The 21,900-nt window shown below is 43.0% G+C and overlaps 1 protein-coding gene across 1 annotated transcript in view; it reads left to right on the top strand.

The window, feature by feature from the left end:
- ST8SIA1 (ST8 alpha-N-acetyl-neuraminide alpha-2,8-sialyltransferase 1) overlaps positions 1–21,589 on the top strand; it is a 100,152-nt gene extending 78,563 nt beyond the window's left edge. The window contains exon 4 of the mRNA XM_009332830.1: positions 20,854–21,589. Coding sequence (XP_009331105.1) covers positions 20,854–21,340 — 487 coding nt within the window. The 3' untranslated portion in view covers positions 21,341–21,589. The remainder of the gene's footprint in view (positions 1–20,853) is intronic.
- Positions 21,590–21,900: the final 311 nt, after the last annotated feature.

The raw sequence follows: 21,900 nt of genomic DNA, 5'->3' as shown, positions 1-21,900 counted from the left end.
AACGTCCCCTCTCTGGGACGTATTGAAGATGCATCTGTAGATAAGCATCACAAGCAGGGTAACAAATGAGAACAGAGCATTTTCTATTGGCTTGAGTAAACAAGGCAAGAACAATAATTTTCCTGTTTGTCATGGTTTAACCTCAGTTGGCAACTGAGCACCACGCAGCCGCTCGCTCACTCCCCCCGCAGTGGGATGGGGGAGAGAATTGGAAGGGTAAAAGTGAGAAAACTCGTGTGTTGAGATAAAGACAGTTTAATAGGTAAAGCAAAAGCCGCGCACGCAAGCAAAGCAAAACAAGGAATTCATTCACTCCTTCCCATCGGCAGGCAGGTGTTCAGCCATCTCCAGGAAAGCAGGGCTCCCTCACGCGTAACGGTTACTTGGGAAGACAAACGCCATCACTCCAAACGTCCCCCCCTTCCTTCTTCTTCCCCCAGCTTTATATACTGAGCATGACGTCCCACGGTATGGAATATCCCATTGGCCAGTTTGGGTCAGCTGTCCTGGCTGTGCCCCCTCCCAGCTTCTTGTGCACCTCCAGCCTTCTCAGTTGGTAGAGCACGAGAAACTGAAAAGTCCTTGACTAGTGTAAACACTACCTAGCAACAACTAAAACATCGGTGCCTTATCAATTTTGTTCCCATCCTAAATCCAAAACACAGCACTGTACCAGCTACTAGGAAGGAAATTAACTCTACCCCTGCTGAAACCAGGACACTGTTAAGGGATGTTAGGAGTGTCAGCCTCTTCCCGCAGCCCTGGCCAGGACCCTCCTGCCTTGGCTGCTGGAGCTCAGCCCAGTGCCCTGGGGCCCAGGGGTCCCAGGGTCTCTGCCTGGGCTGAAGGGACGTGGCTGCTGCTTTCCTAGTTGCAGGTTCTCACGCTCCCTCATACCCTCATCAATTAGTCTGACTGACCAGGTTTGGTTCTCCTCTCTGCCTCCCTTATCATTTGTCGGTCATGTTTGCGTCCCTGTATGTTCTTGTTTATGGATTTCTCCTTTTCTTACGATCCCATTTTTTTTAAATTATTTTTTAAAATTATGATTATTTTTTATTTATTTAACAGGTCCTTGACCAGATAGCCTTAAAGAGGCAGTCTCCTTCCACATACCCTTACATTTCCTATTTTCCCCCCGATTTGTCTAGGAACTAAAAAGCAATTTTAAAAAGAAATAAAACTCTGTCGTATCTTTTCTTTATATGAACTGTAAAGAAGAAGACGCTTTTATAAAATTGGTTGTTGAAGTATATAGTGAAGGAGTATATAAGAACCAGATGGATGTATGTTAAGGGAGAGAGGAGGACAGGCAGGGTAGAAAGATTTGTGCAATTGTTCCAATAACACCAGAAAAAAAGAGGTAGCAGCTGAAAATAGTAGATGGAAGTAGAAAGAGGAAATTAGATTTTATGCTGGCTAAGATAACCAAAGGTCTAGGCGGGAATATCCTAAAGACTGACATGAGGGGAAAGAATGTTCGCAGAAGTCTGTGCTGGAAATCAGTGCTTCCTGCCAAGAACGAAAATACTTTTTCGTACCTCTAAACACAAAGTTCATGATGAACTGTTTCTTTTGTATTTGCCACTCAAGCTAGCCTCCAGGATCCTCTTTTTTTTCTCTGCCTTGATGAACCCATGCAGATTTAGTACTAAGTGCAAGTGGCATTCATAGGTGCTTAATCCTGTCTTCTAGATTGTGTCTCCAGTCTTCGCCCATTAGATTCTTTCACTGCTTCAGCACGGTAGGAAATTGAAAAATCCTTTGAGGAAAGCATCCTGCAATCATCTCCAGCACATGGCGAGTGATTTAAAAATGTTGGCAATCTTGTTTTTATCCTCTTCTGGTACTCTGCAAGAAGTATAATAGATTTCAGCTGAGCTCATATCCATTGCCCAGAAACAGCCAAATAGGAGGTGGGCACAATCCTTACTAAGAAACTGCGCTGATGATGTGTAAGACATAAGAAAACTCAGCCTACTTCCTGTCTTTCTTGGCTTCTTAAAAATAACAGAAAGAAAAAGCAGTAAAAAGTTACATTTTTTTTTTTCTTAAAGAGAGTAGTTATACTTACAAAAATAATGAATTATGATTTCTGTTCATGCTTTTTTTGGTAAAAGCCAATAAATCCACTGTGGATTTCTTGTTAGCTAAATCCATCTGATTTTTGTCTTTACAGTTTATACCAGTGAATGCGCTGGTCTGTAAAAGTAAAGGAATAGTGTTCCTTCCCACATTAATCTCCCCAGCTAAGTTAGACACATTCGAACTTAAAGACTGAGTTTCTCTATCATATGTAGCTTTTGGGGGAAAGCTGAATGATTGAAAGTAGTTCTGTCTTTTTCATTTGGATAACATAGCAAATGGCACAAACTGCTTTCGTACTAAGTTCAGTCACTCTCTTTTTGAGGAAGTTTGTTTTAATCAGTTTTTCATGGCAATTTTCTGCCATCTGGTCTGGAATGCATTACAGGCAAGAGTCTACTCAATTAGTTAAATGAGAGATGTGCTACCCTAATATTTAATTTCTACTCCCTGCCTCCTCTCTTTCTTTTTTCTCTAGCAGTGAGTCTTTTTTAATTTCTGATTTGAAAGAGTAAATAATGAAAGCACAGTGATTTTCAAGATACATGGAGCACTCTGGTAGGTTAAAGCTGATCCGCTGGAATTTTTCATCTCAGTTTCATCGTTTTTCCACAATAGCTGGTTTGTTGGAAGAGGAAACGGGAACCTGCCAAAAGCTGTCATTGTGCTGAGAGAGAACCAAATGGTACTTCTGAAAGATAAAGCAGGATGGAGAAACTCAAGCTGTCAGTATGTGTAGTGCAATTTAACAGGGCAGAGAATAATGCGGTTCTCATGGAAGAAAAAATTTTCCCAGAATGAATTAAAACTAGAATTTGAATCTACGCATTTTCTTTCAGTAGCAATGGAAAAATAATAGTAGTTTCAAGTGACTCTGAGACTAGAGAGAGATGGAAAAATAGATTGAACAGTTTTTATTTACCTACGTAGCCAATTCCCATGTGGGTCACAGGGAGAATTTTCCTAGTGTACTAGCTGAAAAACCCTTAGCAAAATTCTCTCTTCAGCTTTAATTGATTTCTTAGCTAATATGTACTTCACTAATGACAGCCAATAATCATCCATCAAACACACAAATAGCAATGCAGATGCTTAAAAGTTTTATGCCACTGAAATATCAGGATTTGTGGAAGGAAAATGAGAAAGTAACTTCTTCCATTACGGCTGTAATAAGCTATTCTTATGTACTAGATTTCATGGTAAGTTATGGTTTAGCTGTGAATGCTCAAGGCTGATGTTAGAGAAATGTAAATAGGGAGCTTTCTAATACAAATTAAAATTTTTAAGTTATCCAGGAGCTTTATTAAAAATATTTCTGTACATTTAGAAGTACAAAACTGGTAACATAACTTCTTAGATAGTGAGTTAGTGAGTTTGAGTATTGTGATCCTAGAATTTTATTCTTTATTGTCACTGGTTTTCAAACACGACAAAGATTTTTTTTTTTTTTTTAATGAGGTTTCCATGTAGAGGATATGGGCTGCTAATCTATCACATTTATATCAGAAAATATATCATGCTGTGAAGTTCCAGAATGTTGTCGTGGAAGAAAGTTGAGGGTTTTTTTCGTGATTCAGGGCAGCAAATCAGAAGGTGGCTACTTGAATCTTGCAGGAACTTTATCAAAGGAAATGAAATTTGGGAAGATGACAAGCAGGATATTTTAAGTGCGAGGTTGTACGCATATGGAAGTTGAAAGCATGTGAAAGCATATAGCCACATACTCAGCATAAAAGTAAAAATAAAGTAAAAAAACTGTTGACAGTGCACAGATTGTGCTGTAAAGGGTATTATACAATACTCTGTCCCCTCCTGCTAGAGTGGGGAATACATTACTGTGATCCTTCAAAGGGAGGCACGCACTTACTGTCCTTCCTAGGGTCCTTCCTCCTGGAGATAACAGCCCGAGCGAGACCAGTGCTCTCTGCCCTTCCCCAGCCTTTGGTGGCCTTGCCCTGGTTTTTTTTCCTTCAGGCAGTATCTGGAGCGTGAAGTTTGCTCCCAGTTTCAGATGTGAACCTGTCAGGAGAGCAAAGCACTGCCCTTGGCGGGCTCAGCTCAGTAAGCCCATGTGTGTGCTGTACCCATGCGTGATCACGAACCTTTTACCGGCGTGGGGACTTGCAGCAGCAAAGTGTTCAGGGCTTTGCTTTTAATTCCCTTATAAAATCCCAGACTGACTTGTACAGACATCACTAAGACCCACATTGGTTGTTCCTGGCTAGTAAAGCTACACAGCCTAAAGGCAAGTCTGCTGGCTGCCTCCCTGTGCTGCCCTAGGCTCCTGGTTGTAGTCCCAGAGACAGCTTGTGACAATGGCAAAATGCAGCTTGTTCCTCATCTCTCTTTCAAGGCACTGGTGCACTTCCCTTACCTGATGTGCGGTGGAGACATAGCTGCACCGGTAAATAGAGAGGGCTAGGGACCAATCCATGGCTCCAATGCTGAGCAGGACAGACTGACTTACGAGGACACTGATTGAGTCCGTGTAGTCTATTTGTCTTGGAGAGAACTAGCTGGAGCACCTGGACCAGAGCCAAAGGGTGAGCTAACATCATTAAGCTATGTGAGCAATCGGGAATCCAGCACTTCTGCTGGCTTTGAGGTCCTTTTTAATTTAACAGGGACAATAAATTTCTCAGCTCTATTACAGCACTGTGTCCCCAGCAGTTATAAGGTATGGCTGTACAAAACTGTTGTCCTGAAAACAGATACTTGCACAAGTTCTTGGTGTTCTCTCAGGTAGGAGAATTTTTAGAACGAGGCTTAGACAGCAAAGATGGTATGGCTGCACTCAGTTGCCTGTACATTTGACTTTGTATGTCTCAATTTGTGCAGGTCTGAACCATCTAGTCTTGCAAACTGAGACCACTGAGTTTGGAACTGTATTGGGTGGGGTTTGAGAGCTGGAGCTTGGGCATCCTGAGCTGGAAAGGAGAAATAGTTTAAAGAAAGTGTTGGGAGAAAACTAATCTCTGCATCTGGGCTGAGCAAGAAGTTTTTTTTCCACGTCACTAGTGTGAACTGTGGTTCTGCTCATAGATTTTGCAGTACAAGCCACAGATGGCTTTTTAAGATCATCTGTGAGCTTTTTTTGTAGCAAATATCATCATAGTTTAGAGGCAAGAGGACACTGGTGATGTCCCTGATTTCTTCTGCTTTTTTTTTTTTGAACATCTGACAGTTGTAGCATTTGATTCTTTATTACAGGTTTTATGCTAGTTACAGGACATTAGGAAGCATTTCAGGGCTGCTGGAAGCTCCTAAAGCGCCTTCTGAAATCAGCATCTCTTACAACATTGACACTGCAGGATTTCCAACAAGCTCTTTGCTCTGCGTCTTCTCCATTCCTCCTTGGGTTCCCTTCTGGCATCTCAGCTCTGCCAGAACGTCTGCAGCGTGTCCCTGACCCAGCCACTGTAAACCCAGGTGATCCCTCCGGTCCTTTGTACCTGCGCCTTTGTTCCCCTGTCTGTTGGGGGAATTTGTACGTGTTGCTACATACAAATGAGTTGTTCACGAACAATTGAAGTTGGATTCTGCTGAAAAAGATACCACTGCTGGGCTATCCCAAGAGACCTGGTGGTTGGTATACTGTAGCTGAACTAGGTCATGCATCTGCCCTGTGCGTACCTAGTACTCCAGCGCTTGGGACTGCAGAGAATGGCATTGAGAAAAATAAACCAGAGAACTAGCTGGCATGTATTGGCTGAATTATTTTTGCCGACTGGCTTTCTGAAAGGAAATTCATTAGGCACACTAGTATGGCCTCGTGCAAATTGTTTATGCTTTTGACTCCACGCTCCTAGGTCCATTAAGCTGGAAATGGAATTGGGTACGGCTGCTGGAACAGAACACACGGGACTTTTCTGCCAGAGCATTGGTAAAGTGTGCTGTCTTAGGTTTTTTTTCCTCACTTCATGCTCCAGCACAGTTGCTGCCATCCCTCATTTCTCCTGGTACATTAAACATCCAAGGTTCAGGAATGCAAATGATTATGCTGAATGAATCATCTCCATAGCCTTATGCATCTAGATAATATCATTGTCTTTAGTTGTATGTTTGTAGTATGCTTCTTGAATAATGCAGTGTATTCAGTGGTTTCTGAAACTTTAAGTATCTGGCATATGATACGATTTGATGAAAGTTAGTGTAAATCCATTGATATCAGGGGAACTGTATCAATTTAAAGCATCAAGATAGGACCTTAATGATCATATTTCTACTCCATTTCAAGGTATATTCAAAATAGAGGAATCTTTTAAAATGCGACATTCCTTAGGTTGTTCTTTTTAACATAAAAAGTGCAGATGTGGGGGGAGGTAGAAGAAATGGTCTAATTTTTATAACAAGCAGGACCAGTCTGAAGACAACTTGGTATTACAAGCAAAGTGCTAGATTTGCTGGAGCACGTAAGGTTCCTGACTCTAGCCTGGTAAAGCAAAGCAACACTGTGCACTGTGGCTTACTAGAGGAGCAGATTAGGGAAGGGAAATTTTGGCCTTGAGGCAAACTCAGATAAAAATATGTTGCTTGTTAAAAAGTGTATTTGTTTTCCAAATCATAATCTGGATAAAGCCTCTGGATAAAAACCTCAGCAATAGCTCCCGAGTGTGGCACGTCACTGTACAAACTATTCTGGCCCCTGTCTGTAAAACAAGAGGCTGAATTTCACCACTTGTACTGTTTGATTAGCTGCTTTGGGAATATGTGTACTGAGCTGCTAGGGACACAAAGGTCTATCAGCCAAAGCAACTGATCACTGAATGATCGTCCCAGCATTTGGAAACCTTCTGGGAGTGTAACCACTTCCTCAAGGGGGAGTTTATGGCCGTGGCTGTTGTTTGTGCCGTGTGATTCATGTCCAACCTCAGGTTCTTCAGAGCTGCTGACAAACTTGACATTTACAGCTACTTTCAAACCTACAATTTGGCCTTATCTGAAAAATACCTTGGCCTTATCAAATGGATGCCCTTAAGGTATTCTGTTTTCCTGTTTCTGAGTTGTGCTGTAGACCCCAGACCATACCTTCCTCCTCACTTCAGAACAGCCTTTAGCCTGGTTGTTACGTCCAAATCTAAAGTTTTTTCAGGTGATGTGTTACTGCTGCTTCAGGGAGACAAGCCACTAATGGTAGCTTTTGTTCCTGTTTGTTTATTCAGTAATACTTTAAAATAATGGCTTAATCTGTGTTCACATCTTTGGTTTTTATTGTAATCGCATAAAGCATGTGGAAGTTACTTAGTATTAATGTGATTGTCAGAAGTCCTTTGATAGAATTTCTACTGTAATTCAGTATTAATTACTCTGAGCATTAAAGAAAAGGAGCTTATTTTTTGTGCTGCCTGAATCTGAAAGAAATCTTCTTGATTCTGTAGGAGATGGCAACTTGCTTTCCTTAATTGTTTGAATGTGAACATCTGTAAAAACTGATGTTCTTTGGGTTTCGGAGAGAAAAGGTAGCTCAAAGGAGTACAAACCCAGGAGTTTATAGTTTGACCATAGTTTCACATACAGCACTTGTTGGTAAGGTGCTTACCATCTCCTCCACAACCCATGTGGTATCAGTGCGTCACCTCAGTCTAACTCCTGTTGCAGTAATGTTTTGGCACCTTCATGAAGGGAACTGGTGCAAAGACCTGAGTGGTGGCTCACGGCTTAGACAGGTGTACTCTGCGCTGGGTCAAAAACTGGCTGGACGGCCGGGCCCAGAGAGTTGTGGTAAATGGAGTTCAATCCAGTTGGCGGCCGGTCACGAGCGGTGTTCCCCAGGGCTCAGTATTGGGGCCAGTTCTCTTCAATATCTTTATCAATGATCTGGACGAGGGGATCGAGTGCACCCTCAGTAAGTTTGCAGACGACACCAAGTTGGGCGGCAGTGTTGATCTGCTCGAGGGTAGGAAGGCTCTGCAGAGGGACCTGGACAGGCTGGATCGATGGGCTGAGGCCAACTGTATGAGATTCAACAAGGCCAAGTGCCGGGTCCTGCACTTTGGCCACAACACCCCCATGCAGCGCTACAGGCTTGGGGAAGAGTGGCTGGAAAGCTGCCTGTTGGAAGAGGACCTGGGGGTGTTGGTCGACAGCCGGCTGAACAAAAGCCGGCAGTGTGCCCAGGCGGCCAAGAAGGCCAATGGCATCCTGGCCTGTATCAGAAATAGTGTGGCCAGCAGGAGCAGGGAAGTGATCGTGCCCCTGCACTCGGCACTGGTGAGGCCACACCTCGAATACTGTGTTCGGTTTTGGGCCCCTCACTACAAGAAGGACGTTGAGGTGCTGGAGCGTGTCCAGAGAAGGGCAACGAGGCTGGTGAGGGGTCTGGAGAACAAGTCTTATGAGGAGGGGCTGAGGGAACCGGGGTTGTTTAGCCTGGAGAAAAGGAGGCTGAGGGGAGACCTCATGGCTCTCTACAACTCCCTGAAAGGAGGCTGTAGCGAGGTGGGTGTCGGTCTCTTCTCCCAAGTAACTCGCGATAGGACGAGAGGAAATGGCCTCAAGTTGCGCCAGGGGAGGGTTAGATTGGATGTGAGGAAAAATGTCTTTTTAGAAAGAGTGGTTAAACATTGGAAGAGGCTGCCCAGGGAAGTGGTTGAATCACCATCCCTGTAAGTATTTAAAAGACGTGTAGATGAGGCGCTTAGGGACATGGTTTAGTGGGCATGGTGGTGTTGGGTTGACGGTTGGACTCGATGATCTTAGAGGGCTCTTCCAACCTTAATGATTCTATGATTCTATGAAATGAAAAGAAATGAAGCTAGGGCTGGATGTATTTTTTTGGCTGACTAAAACTTCCAGGTAATATAGTTTAAGTTGTCCCAAGCAATTTACAAAACCAGGCTGAGCAGTTTCACCTGAACAACATAGAGCTCGGTTCAGAAAACCGGCCAAGGCAGATGCCATATTTTATGAGAGGCGAGTAGTCGCCTCAGTCACTGAAGCAGTGGTAGGCCCGAGTTCAGTTCCCTTTTCTGTATGAGGGGATTTAAACCTCTGTCTCTCATCTAGTAGGAGGCAGTCCTAACCACCAGCAAAGGGGGCATGCTGGGCTGGTACTGTCAGCGTCACCTGCTGATACAGTTCCAGTTTGTGTGACTTAAACAGGGAGGGCCTGAAGGCTAGGTGACTCCACCACCAGTTTAGATGCTCACCCTCTTCTTGCCTTCCTCTCTGAACACACATACAATGAGTATTGTATGTCCAGTAAAATTACCATTAACAAGAGGGATTGAAAGACCCTTCTTCACTCATTGCTGATATCTGAGATAGTATTGCCCAGGTGAATATCCTGCCAATGTTGTCTCCTGGAGTCAAGCTCCAGCCAGTTCTGACAATTCATTGTTATTAACTGTTACCTGAGATAGGGAGCAAAAGAGAGAAAGGTTTTCTTGCCTGGTATTTCAGAATGGGAGAAGGTGGGACCACATCTGAGTTATGGTGTATTATATAAAACACAGAGGCATAGCACCTCTAGATGTGTGACACGGGAAGAACGCCAACTACAGTTACAAAGCTGCTCCTATATAATATAGTATCAATGCCACTGACCCTTTTCTGGCATTTGGAAACTAAGAGAAATATGGAATTGAATGTTTTGCTGCACTTTCCTTAACCAGTGCATAGAGGGCTGTAAAGTACTCAGTGACATGCACTGCCTTTCAAAAGTATTACTTTGTCCTAGCAAATAGCATTTATTTCCTGCTACCTTGAAAAGAAAAAAAAATTTTTTTTACTTTGTTTACACTGTATCTCCTTTGAATGAAGTTAATGAGGGGAAAACAGGTGAAGGAACTCTAGCACTTTCACAGGTATCAAAACAGTTGAAGAGATCAGCAAAAGCTCCAGCATGTTTCAGCTATCCGTACTTTTTTTTTTTTTTGGTCAAGAGTGTTCTAGCTATATCAATTTAAATTGAGTACAGGCTGTACTAACAGTTGAGGAGAAACCTTGGCAGTTTAATTGTGTTGAAAAGAAGTTTGTGGCATTCTCAGTATTAAACATCATACATCTTGAAAAATATATCTGGATGATCTACTCAAAATAGTGGACTCTCCTAAGGGTACCATACTGGAAGCACAGTGCTAGGAGCATCTATCAAGACTTAAGAAAAGGTAAAAGGAAGTTGACATCACTAAAGGGCAAAGAAAAGGGAGATTAATGGAAACAGAGAAATATCCTACCAAAAGTTGAAGTTGTTTCCAAAGGAAATTGAATTTATTATAAGCTCTGGCTGATTAAATATTTTATTTATGTGGCAGGCAGAAAAAGTTTCTAAAAAGAACTGACTAGAGGAATGAAAACCTAATGCTACGTCCTCCTCCCAGCAACAGCAAAAACAAAAAAAAAGCAAAAAACACCCACCCCCACTGTATGGTCAATTGATGACCAGGTATAAAAGAAGTGCTCAGAGAAGACCCAGGGAGGCTGTATGAATTGTTTGCTTCTGTGTTCACTGTGGAAGAAACTGAGGACGTTCCCTGTGCCCATGGGGAGACTCAGCAGGCTGAAACTGAGATAATTATTAGAGAATTTATGGTATAGATACAGGATGGATGTGAACGTATTGGCAGGACTGGACTCACCCATGAGTGCTGAAGAACAGTAGTGTGTACTTCCTTGCTTAAAACTGCATTGGTACTTGAAGACTGGAAGGTGTTAAAAATGGGATCAGTATTTAAAAATAGTTCAAGTAGATCTGTAAACCTGGCATGTCTACCAGCTGAATTGGTAGAGACTATATTATAAGGTAATATTAGTGAACACCTGGATAAATGTAAGTGCTCTTGTGAAGAGTCAGCAGTGTTGAGTCCAAGGGAAATTTTACATTGTAAAACTTTTGGAGTTCTTTGAATAGATGCATGTGGGTAAACGTAATCTATATCTGGTAGATAAAGTCTATTTGAATTTTTAAAAGGCTTTTGACAAAGGGATCAAGGATTTCATGACGTAAGAGAGAAGGTATTGGTAAAATAATTGGTTAGAAGGATGCAGAGAATAAGAGATTAGGCAAATATTTGGAAGTAAGATTCACTGGTTACTGCATTGGCAAACTACACCAGTATCAGGAAATCTTCTGAGCTGAAAATACTTGGATGTGCAGTTTAAAATATACTGGTCATGTTCTTACTCTTCCCTAGGTGTCTGCGTGTGAGTTGCAGAGTGAAGGTTGGGCTCTTTCAAAGATCTAGTGTGCAGCAAATCAACACATCTCAAACACTGTTGGAAGCCTTGAGAAGTATCTACTAACGCTTCTAGGCATAACTGAACAGCACCAGAATTGCTGAGAAATATTGCTGTAAATTGATACTAGATGAAAGTAAAGTCTTTTTCTTCAGAAGGGACATTTTGAAAGTTCACTGAAGGTAGCGACTTAAAGGTCTGCAGCTGCAGTCCTTGGGCTGGCTTGAACTCTCCTGGCTCATTTCCAGGGATTTTACTAATGGCATGAGCTTTTGTGCCAAGGACTGGAAGGGACTTCCTTGTCTGTCAAACTGCTGCTTCTCTCTCTCTTTTTCTATCTTTTTAGCCTCATGTTTGGCTTCTGCTAATCTAACTGCTCCAGAGCAATTTATCACCTCTTCTGCTTATACTCAGGTGGCCACTAGTTCATTGCTCAATTGCAATGCTCATTGTCCTAGGGATGCAAAACAGGTGAGGCTGCCCAGAGGGGAGTGGCTAATAGAGGAAATACAGAGATCTTCTTTTGCATATTTTAGAGTTGTGTGGATTGATTTTACTCCATTTAAAATATTGTAGATTCACCACATATTCCTATGGGCTCTGAACAACTGTTTTTATTATCAAGCTTTTAGTTGGCAGTGTTGTTTAATAGGGATCTGCGCTCCAGCTGCAGGCCATGTGGCATGATCTCAGAGATCACCAGTGATACATGTAGTGTAGTTTAAAAAAGGTGCTCATATGCTTAAAAAAGAGCCTATCCTAGTTACAGCTGTTGCCATAAAGCCTGTCGAAGCATCTACTGTTTTAAATAATTTCTCTTCAGTCTACACTTTTTGTAGCACAGAACATCTTTAAAAAGAAAACACATTCAATGCAAACATTGCTGTTTTCTCTCTATATCCAGTTCTCTGGAAAGAGCTCTAAGAGGTTGAAGAGAGGATATAGCTGAATGTCACCTTCACTGACAGTTGCAAATTATTAATATGCAAAGGATGTCATGATGTTAAAGAGAAAACTCAAAAGACTTAGCAAAAGTGTTCTCAGCTATGAATAGGTCTTTCATGGCTGTAATCATTTGGTATGTTTTATATTTGGGTTACAAAGCATGTAAGGCCAGCATGAACAGACAGGAAAGCATAATGTTATTAGCTTTGTGTTTGCTGCAGTGCTATTGCAGGCAGTGATGTAGAGAGACCTGTGTCTGGACAGTAGTTGGGTAAAAGACCTGGACGTGCAGGAGATACTGCACTGTTCTGTTCCTGTTTGGTTGCTGTCCCAAAGACACAACAGACTGTCTTAGGGAACCCGTGTTAATCAAAAGTAAATCTCCTGAAGACTATATCTGGGCTTTGTTGCAGTTCTTTTTCCCATTAAAACCTAAGAAAATGTGTGATCTGGTTACGTTTCTTCTCACAGGCTCACTCTGGCATACAGTCCAGTGAAATGAAGTGCTAAAGGTATCAGGCTTAGTTCTGTAACTTTTTTTTCTAGCTGATTTCATTGGTTCTCTATTTTCTCATCCTCCAGACTTTCAGCTGTAAGAGCTGTGAAGTATTCAGAAGATTTAGAAATAGTAGGCAGCAATTTTATTTTGACCGTATACAAGTAGTTTACAGCCATGCTGTTCTGGCTGTCCTTTTATATTATTTCCCCTTGTGTGTGACTTTAGCAGCCACAATCTTCAAAGAGTCAAACTAAGATGAACAGCTCATCTTTTGAAAGCTAAGATTCAAGCTGTCAGGTAACAGGAAGGATTGATGTTTAGCTCTGCCGGTTTTGGAAAGAGTAGCTATTAAAAGCACATTCTAATTTGAATTGGCAGAATAAGGATCACACACAGTCCCAAAATACCAGTGAACACTGATTTTAATGTTTCATTGCTTTGGTGTATAGGATAGCTCTGTGTTCTGTTGAAAAATGGAGAGTCAGCTTTCCCTTGGCACTACATATAGTATTCCCAGGGCGACAGCGTAAGAGCAGTAATGGGTGGAGGTTTCAAAAAAACCCTAATTAATACTGAATTTAGTCAGAAGGGGAGCCTGCCTCTTCATGGGGATTAGAGCCTACCTCTGCAATGTCTAACTGGACTTTCTGAGTGCATCAAATTATTCTGAAGGTCATGTGCTAAGGTCAGCGGGTCATTAAGAAACAGGCTGGTGGAGAAAGATGTAGTCTGCAGTCACTGTGGAAAGAGTGTGTTTCCTTGCTTTTGAGTCTTTGGGGCTGATGGTGGGAGTGACCAGAATCCCTGACCTGGAAAAAGCCATTGAAAAGGTGTATAAAAAGGAGAATCAGACTAATGTGTTTGTCTTTAATCTTTGGGACCAGAGCTGAGAGGAAAGCACCGGTTCTTTGAGGTTGGAAGCCTCCGTCCATAAGAAAGAGGAGGCAGTGTGGGGTCTCAGCAGGCTGCAGGCTGTGCCTGAGGGATAAGCTGAAGTGAGTTTTGGAGACAGTCATACCCTGAGAGGAGCAAGCGTCTCCGCTGAGAGTCTGAGTGGAAGTGGATAAGGGAGGAGCAACTGACATCATCTACCTGGACTTGTGCAAAGCATTTGACACTGTCCCGCACAACATCCTTGTCTCTAAATTGGAGAGACATGGATTTGATGGATAGACCACTTGGTGGATAAGGAATTGGCTGGATGGTTGCACTCAAAGAGTTGTGGTCAACGGCTTGGTGTCCAGTGACGAGTGACATTCCTCAGGGGTCAGTATTGGGACTGGCACTGTTTAACATCTGTGTTGGCGACATGGACAGTAGGATTGAGTGCACCCTCAGCAAGTTTGCCGACGACACCAAGCTGTGTGGTGTGGTCGACACATTGGATGGAAGGGATGCCATCTAGAGGGACCTTGACAGGCTTGAGAGGTGGGCCCGTGTGAACCTCATGACGTTCAATAAGGCCAAATGCAAGGTCCTACACATGGGTTGGGGCAATCCCAAGCACAAATACAGGCTGGGTGGAGAATGGATTGAGAGCAGTCCTGAGGAGAAGGACTTGGAAGTGTTGGTTGATGAGAAGCTCAACATGACTCGGCAGTGTGTGCTTGCAGCCTAGAAAGCCAACCTGGGCTGCATCAAAAGGAGCATGACCAGCAGGTCAAGAGAGGTGAGTCTCCCCCTCTACTCCACTCTTGTGAGACCCGCATTCAGCTCTGGGGCCCCCAAGATAAGGAGGACATGGACCTGTTGGAGTGAGTTCAGAGGAGGGCCATGAAGATATTAGAGGGCTGGAGCACTTCTCCTATGAAGACAGGCTGAGAGAGTTGGGATTGTTCAGCCTAGGGAAGAGAAGGCTCCGGGGAGACGTTATAGCAGCCATCCATTACCTGAAGGGGGCCTACAAGAAAGCTGGAGAGGGACTTTTTATAAGGGCATGTAGTGATAGGACAAGGGGTAATGGCTTTAAACTGAAAGAGAGTAGATTTAGGTTAGATATTAGGAAGAAATTCTTCACTATGGGGGTGGTGAGGCACTGGAACAGGTCGCCCAGAGAAGTTGTGGATGCCCCATCCCTGGAAGTGTTCAAGGCCAGGTTGGATGAGGCTTTGAGCAACCTGGTCTAGTGGAAGGTGTCCCTGACCATGGCAGGGGGGTTGGAACTAGATGATCTTTAAAGTCCCTTCCGACCCAAACTATTCTATGATTTGCTGTCTTTGGGTCCATAAAGGGCAGTCAGGTGGGAAGAGAGGAGAGAAAAGGGAAAGGAAAAGATGGGAATAGCATCACCCCATCCATGCTACAAGCTCTCAACTGGGTGACTGTGGTGCCTGTGGAGGGGCCCACAGTGAGAACAGGGGAGAATCCCTTGTGCTGAAGCTGTTTGACGTGAGATTAGACAAAGCACTGGGATCTACCGCAGGAATAAAAGCCTCCTGCATTGATGGAGAATGTTTGGCATCTGTAATTTCATTGGTTTAATAATCAGCCTTTATGGTTGCTCATGTTACTTCATACCTTTTCTAATCACTCTGAAGTGCATTGCAGGCCTCATTTTTTTTGCCTGAGGCTCCGAGCATACTTCCAGTTAGATCAGAGTTGGTTTTGCCATTGACTTTAATGGGATTATAATTGAATCTTAAGTCAGGTAGCTATCCTTAGGCTAAGTAAACAATGGCTTGTGTAGTTGGGGAAGTTGGGATAAAACAAAAAAGGATAAAACAAGCACTTCACGTGCTCATTTCTAGCTCCCTGTGTGGACAAGTAGAATAGTCTACCTTGCACCTAATACATGCCAAAAGTGCCTATGTGGAGAATGAGCGCACAGAAACTAGTATGCTGTTAATTCAAACACAGTCTGTGTTTTAGTAAGATTGGCTACACAAGCCCCAAAGGGGCAGATAATCAAGAAGTGCGTGATATGAATGAGAGCACAGGGCATTAAGGAGGGCATCACGATTTGAAAGCATAAAAGCACTCTGAGAAATGAGTGCAGTAAAACTCCTCTGTCACTGCAGTGGAGGTTCAGATGTGTGGTTGCAAGCTGACTTGCTGTGACCCCAGCTGTAAGCATTTTCCAACAGCTGCAGCAAATTGCTAAATCATTCTTGGCTAATGCTGACATCAAATTATCTAAATAATTTTTGTAAGGTTATCCTTTGCCATAGGGACAAATACATAAGTCTTTATATGCCTTCTGCTCTATTCCCTTGAGCTCTATTTGTCTTAATTTAAAAATAATACAGTATTGCTTTGGCATACGAGCTGTTCCCCTCATTACTCAATCTTTTTTTTTTTTCTTTCCAATAAGTCAACTTGTGATTAATCCACAATGCTGAACTTGTGACTTTGCAGATGCCAACACAGTAAAGTGACTGGGATATCATCACAGGCATGAGATAGTGACTCTCCAGGGAGATCAAAAGGAAACCAATATGCGAGAAAATGCTGCCATTATTATCTGCAAGCGGGTTAGCTCAATGTCACTGCAGCAAATTCTTTGTGGTTACTGGAAGTCATCTCTTAGTACCAGAGAGCAGTCCTATCCCCGAATATCTGCTAAAGAGCATCAATAAGAACATTAAAAACAGATAAAAAACAAAACCCAAAATGCTTAATGCTCTTAAGTCTTTGTACTGTCATGGCAATGTACTGTGGCAGTTTTCTCTGGGATGCATTGTTCTCTCTGGAAAAGTAGAGCACAGCATTTGAGGGAACTCTACAGCTGGTTTCAAGGAAATTATTTCTCTGATATCTGTGCAGCTGTGCCTACACGTGCCTGTTGAAAGTTGTGCTCTTTAAGTTGATCTGTCATATAGACCTGACAGCAAAAAATGTGTTGCTCATGATTTTATTTGCTCGCTGTCTATTAATGAGTGCAGTGGAAGTACAGCACCTGGGCTGAATGTGCTGTGATCTGCTTTCACCAGCATTCACAGTCATCGGCACCTCTCTGGGCTGTCGTCAAGCTGCCAGGACGCATTACTGCAAATTACTGAGCAACTCTCGTAGTCTTCAGGTGCTGCTCAGAGCTCGGGAGATTCCAGCTCCAGTTTTATCTAAATGCTGGCAACCTGCCATGCGTTTGTGTGAGCTTAACTGCAGAAGGTCAGAGGATGACCCTGAAAGCTGTTCGGCTGTTTCTTGCTTGGAGCTGAGCTGGGGAGATAACGTCACCCGAGATGCACTCTTGCACAAGGGGCTGGATCATTTGATGGGTTTCTTTTGAAGCCCCGTGGGTGGGCACGAGCTGCACAGCTTCTGGGCTGTGCCGCTGAGAGTACCGAGTGTTCAAAGCATGTCAGGTAGAAGCGACCTCTAACTAGGAACCAGAGGCTCCTCATTCAAAGAAGGCCGGGCAAGGATTGGCATGAGGGAAGGCATTTCTGCCCATCTGGATGCAAGGACTGCATGAGGCTGGTGGCGTCCATGCCAGGACAAGCAGGAAGGAATCATATTCTCATGCTCACACGTGCGCTACAGAGCTGGTCAGCTGCAGAGGAAAAGCCCTCCTGGTCTCTCTGTCAGGCATGGAGTATCCTCCTCGCTGTCTGCTGGGACGGATGCGGTATGGTACCCGCAAAGCCACCACTAGAGTGGGGTTGCCTGCAGGACTCCTTGTATGGATTGGGAGCTAAAGGAAAATACATCTGAGCTTCTAGTACCATTTCTAGAAACTTGCTGATGCACGGCATTTGTCCCCAGATTTCTCAGCCTCTAACCAGCCTGTGAAATGTCAGAAAGCTGGATAGGGCTTCTATTTTTACAAATGGGGAACAGAAAACTTCATTTGCTTCTAATATCTCCCCTCATGCGGAGCGCAAGATGGGCAGCAGCTTTTTGGCAGTGTTAGGCCATCAGACCAGCTGTAATCAGCACGTGTTAGGCTTCTACATGGGCTCCTGGCTACCTGTGTAATGTCCATCTGTTGAACTGGGCGTGATGCCTACTGACGCTACGATCCAGGTCATTTGAGTGAGGCACGGGTTTCCAGGAGGTGATGATGTTCCTGAAGGACAGTTTGCAGTAGCATGACAAATGCTGTCCCTTCTGCGTGAAGTCCCTCCCATGCACTGCTCTCATGGCAGTGCCGTTCACTTCTCGTTACTATAAGGGGAGATTCATCTAGAAGAAATGTAAACGTGTTGTGGCAATGATAGCAAATGAATATTCAGAGACAGTCCCTGGCCCTCTGTGACTGTATCTGAGCAATTTTAATGTATTCATCTTAGAGCTGTGCAGTGCTTTTCTGGGAATGGTAAATTTGCTGAAAAAATGCAGTTTCAGAATAACCACATCTATTTGCCACCTGAAGTGAAATTTGTTAACCAGCTGTAAGTGGGAAAGGACATGGTGAAACCAGCTTCCAGGAGTGACAGACGACGCGTTTCTGCCTTCCCCTCAGCCAGGGTGCAGGGACCCCATCGCATCAAGCTGTGTGCTCCCTTACTGTGAAAGGGAGTTTGAACCTGCATCTCCCACCTCCCAGTGGATGTCCCAAGTTACGGGGACGGGGATAGTCTGAAAGCCTGCTGCTGGTCTTATTCTACCTTTTGTAAGCAATTAGGATGATTAGAACAGGGTTTGGACACTGAAGCTCTGAGGGCCTAGGTGAATATTGAAAGTATTAAGCTAGGGAATTTTTTTTTTAGCCTCAGTGACTGTGTCCTGATGGAAATGGAACAAGTTTGATAGGATGCACCCAACTCCTGTACAGGATAATCTGACAGGTTGTCTTGCTGCTCCTTAGGAAGAGAGGATGGTAAAGCCTGTTTTGGGGAACACTTAGTTAAAGGTCTGATAGTAATGGAGTGAGAGGGCCCGTATGAGAAGGTACAGCCAGACAATGAATTTCTGCCAGGGCACCTTGGTCTTGGCTGGCCTTCTATATTCAGCTGTGTCTTGGCTATTTCTACAGAAAAGAATGCCAAATGCAATAAGTTATGAAATGATTTTTATTGTTTTGTTTTGTATGTTCAGGTTGAATTGATTTCTTGCTTGGAAGACAGTGGCTTTGTCTACATTAGCAAGTAGCACCATGCAGTAGGAGCAGATCTGCAGAGCAAAACAGTAATGAAGACCTAGGCAGATTTCAGGGGGTTTGCTTCAAAACAGCTTTATTCTAATCCTGCTTGAAGGAAATTTTGAAAGAAACTTATAGCAAATCAGGAGACCAAATATTGCATGTTAAAAATGTCAACAAAACCTTTCAACTTATTAGGAATATTTCAAGTTTTCTGCCAAAACAAAGACTTAAAAAACCTGGTACATGTTCATGAGACACTTCAATGCTGTTGAAGCTGTATTTTTTTGTTGGCAATTGTTTCAGCTGAAATTTTATCTGGTGCTTCTTTAGGTCGTCTGGCATCCTACTTAAAACCTGTGTATCTTGCTGCGTGTGTGATTCTTGCTGTTGTTTCAAAGAGGTCTATACACAAAATTACTCTCTTCATAACACTTTAAAAAAGGTATTCTTATGCCTATCTCTGCCTGCACCACAGAAAGGAAAAAAAAATCCAGTGCTGTTGTCTCAAGTTTTTGTTCTGACTCCTCTGCTGTGTGACTATGAAATCAGTCATGACACGTTTGCCTTAGCTGCAGGAAACTGAGGGAGAGGAGGCAGCAACAAGGGCAAGATGGGCACTTGGGAGCAGAGAAAAAATTAGGGATCACATGCAGGAGAGCAACCCAGCTGCAATGAAAGGAGTGCCTGTGAGGCTTGTGCAGAAGTGGCTTTTAATGTAGTAAACTTTGCCTGCATGCTGAAGTCTATAGATAGTATCACGTGGTAAAGGCGGGGAGGACTTACTGATGCTCTGAAGATTACGTGGACTCTGGAAAGAAAGCAGATTATCGAGAGTAAATCATAGTGACTTTCTCATGCAAAGGTACCCTCCAATGCAGTCAACACCCCAAGACAGCAAGTGTTCCTGTTACTTAGCAAGTTTGTGGTTTAGGTATTGGATTTCACCCATGGCTGTGGCTGACCTCTGTATCAGCTACATCCAATGATACATATTTGGGATACTTTAATATTTTACTGAAATGTGATTTGTTTAGTGTCAGACGTCAGGACAGGTCAAACATCAGTCCAGGTTTTGGTGTGTGTGAATGGCCTAGGATTTCCTGCCAGATGTCTCGTTCCTCTTGGCATATCCAGAAGCATATGGCAAGGAAAGGTTATAGTCTTGACAGGATGCTGGTTTTGGAGTAGTGTGTAAGTCTAACATCAGGGATAAAACAGACATCAGCAAATAGCTATTGGCAATTTAACAAATTGTAACCTGATGTTGTTTCTATATCAAGAGATGAGAAGACTATCATATTAGAGAAACAATCTGTACATATACCTTGCCCTCCTCATAGTTGCCATCTAGTCTCTCCTTTAACTTGTGTGCTACAAATACCAGCTGCTTTTAAACCTACTCAGTGTGTAAATCGTGCCATCTTAAACACCAACTCTGGATATTGTTTGGTGCCTGTTGCTAAATTTTTGTGGTGCCACTTATCCAAAACAATTCATTGATTTCTGTTTTATTGTTTGTAACAAAGTATGTTCTTTGAGATTTCTCTCAGTTCCAGAACGAGAATTAACTACTATGGTAGCACAACCTAAATCACTATACAGGCATAACAAAAACAATTCTTCCAAGTCTTACCAGTTTTATAAGTCCAAAGTTTCTATTTAAATATTTCTTGGTGTTGCTTGTTCAGCATGTAACTTTGATTCTTTTTTAGTATGCCTTTAAGAAATAAGAACAACACGGACTTTAAAATTTCTTTTAAAGATTCCTGTGCCTGAAAAAATAAGTTGGGTTTTGGACAAAAAGAAAAATGTCACTAAAAATTATTGATTTTCAGGAAAAGTGTCAGTGTTCATTCAGGATTTTTTGAAAAGATGAAATCAGAAACGCTTTGGTTTCTGGAGTTAGCAGGATGCCAGATAGTTTTCAACTGTCTATTCAGGTTTATGTTTTTAGAAGAGAGGCAGTGTCAGACAGTCAGAAGTTTGTCTGGACTTTCTCTGGGTCGAGAAAGGTGTGCCGGTAATTGTAAATATGTGTACGAAGAGCAGCTTTTTAGCTGGGTTTTGAAATGACTGGGAGATCCTATGTGTGACCAACTTGTTTTTCTCTGTTGTTTTACAGGTTCCAGAATCTGCTGTGGTCTCGAAAAGCGTTTGTGGACAGCGTGAAGGTGTATAACCACAGCTACATCTACATGCCAGCATTCTCGATGAAGACGGGGACAGGACCCTCCCTACGTGTCTATTACACCCTGGAGGACTTCGGTGCCAAGCAGGCGGTCCTTTTTGCCAACCCCAATTTCCTGCGTGACATTGGCAAGTTCTGGAAGAGCAAAGGTATCCATGCCAAACGGCTTTCCACGGGACTTTTCCTAGTCAGTGCCGCCCTTGGTCTGTGTGAAGAAGTAACAATTTATGGCTTCTGGCCATTCTCGGTGGACCTGCACGGGAAGTTTATTAGCCATCATTACTATGACAATGTCTTGCCCGATTCTGGATTCCATGCCATGCCGGAGGAATTTCTACAGCTCTGGTTTCTTCATAAAAGTGGTGTACTGAGAATGCAGCTAGAACCATGTGAGGACCCTTTAATCCAGTCTTCTGCCTGAGGATTGTAGGAGTCGGTTTGGGAGATCCAGTAGTTTTTAATTTCCATGCTCTCCAACAGAGAGTTCTGTTTTCTGTTGATTCTTTTTAAAGGGAAAATAATCGTGGATCTGCATGGACCATAAAAATGCTACTTGAAGGCCAAATGGAATACGTCCTTAATGTATAGTGCTTTATGGAACTGGGGTGGGGGAAAGCGAATCTCTCCATTGAGTCCATTCAGCAGCATTATGAAAGTAATGTCAGAAGCAGCACAGCTGAACTTTCCGGGGGACATTTTTAAATGACCGATGTAAAAAGGGCATTAAGGCTCGGAGAGATACAGGGCCACCCACAAGCTTTTGCTGACAGTGCCAAATATGACTGTCTGTTCAAAAATCCATTTCATTCCAGATTGGCACCTTGTACAACTTTCCTATTTCCTTTTTTTTTTTTTTCCTCTGTGTGGGGGGGGTGTGTGTGTAGGAGAGCATGTGTGTGTTGTTAACTTTGTTTCTTTCCTTTTTGTTTTTCCTTTTTTTTCTTCTACTTTTTTTTTCCCCCAATGGAAGGAAAAGGAAAG

This window comes from Pygoscelis adeliae, unplaced genomic scaffold (assembly GCF_000699105.1).
Source record: "Pygoscelis adeliae isolate BGI_AS28 unplaced genomic scaffold, ASM69910v1 Scaffold38, whole genome shotgun sequence".
NCBI classification, from domain to species: Eukaryota; Metazoa; Chordata; class Aves; order Sphenisciformes; family Spheniscidae; genus Pygoscelis; species Pygoscelis adeliae.
Note: the sequence above shows the minus strand (reverse complement) of the source record. Positions and strands in the feature narration are given on the sequence as shown.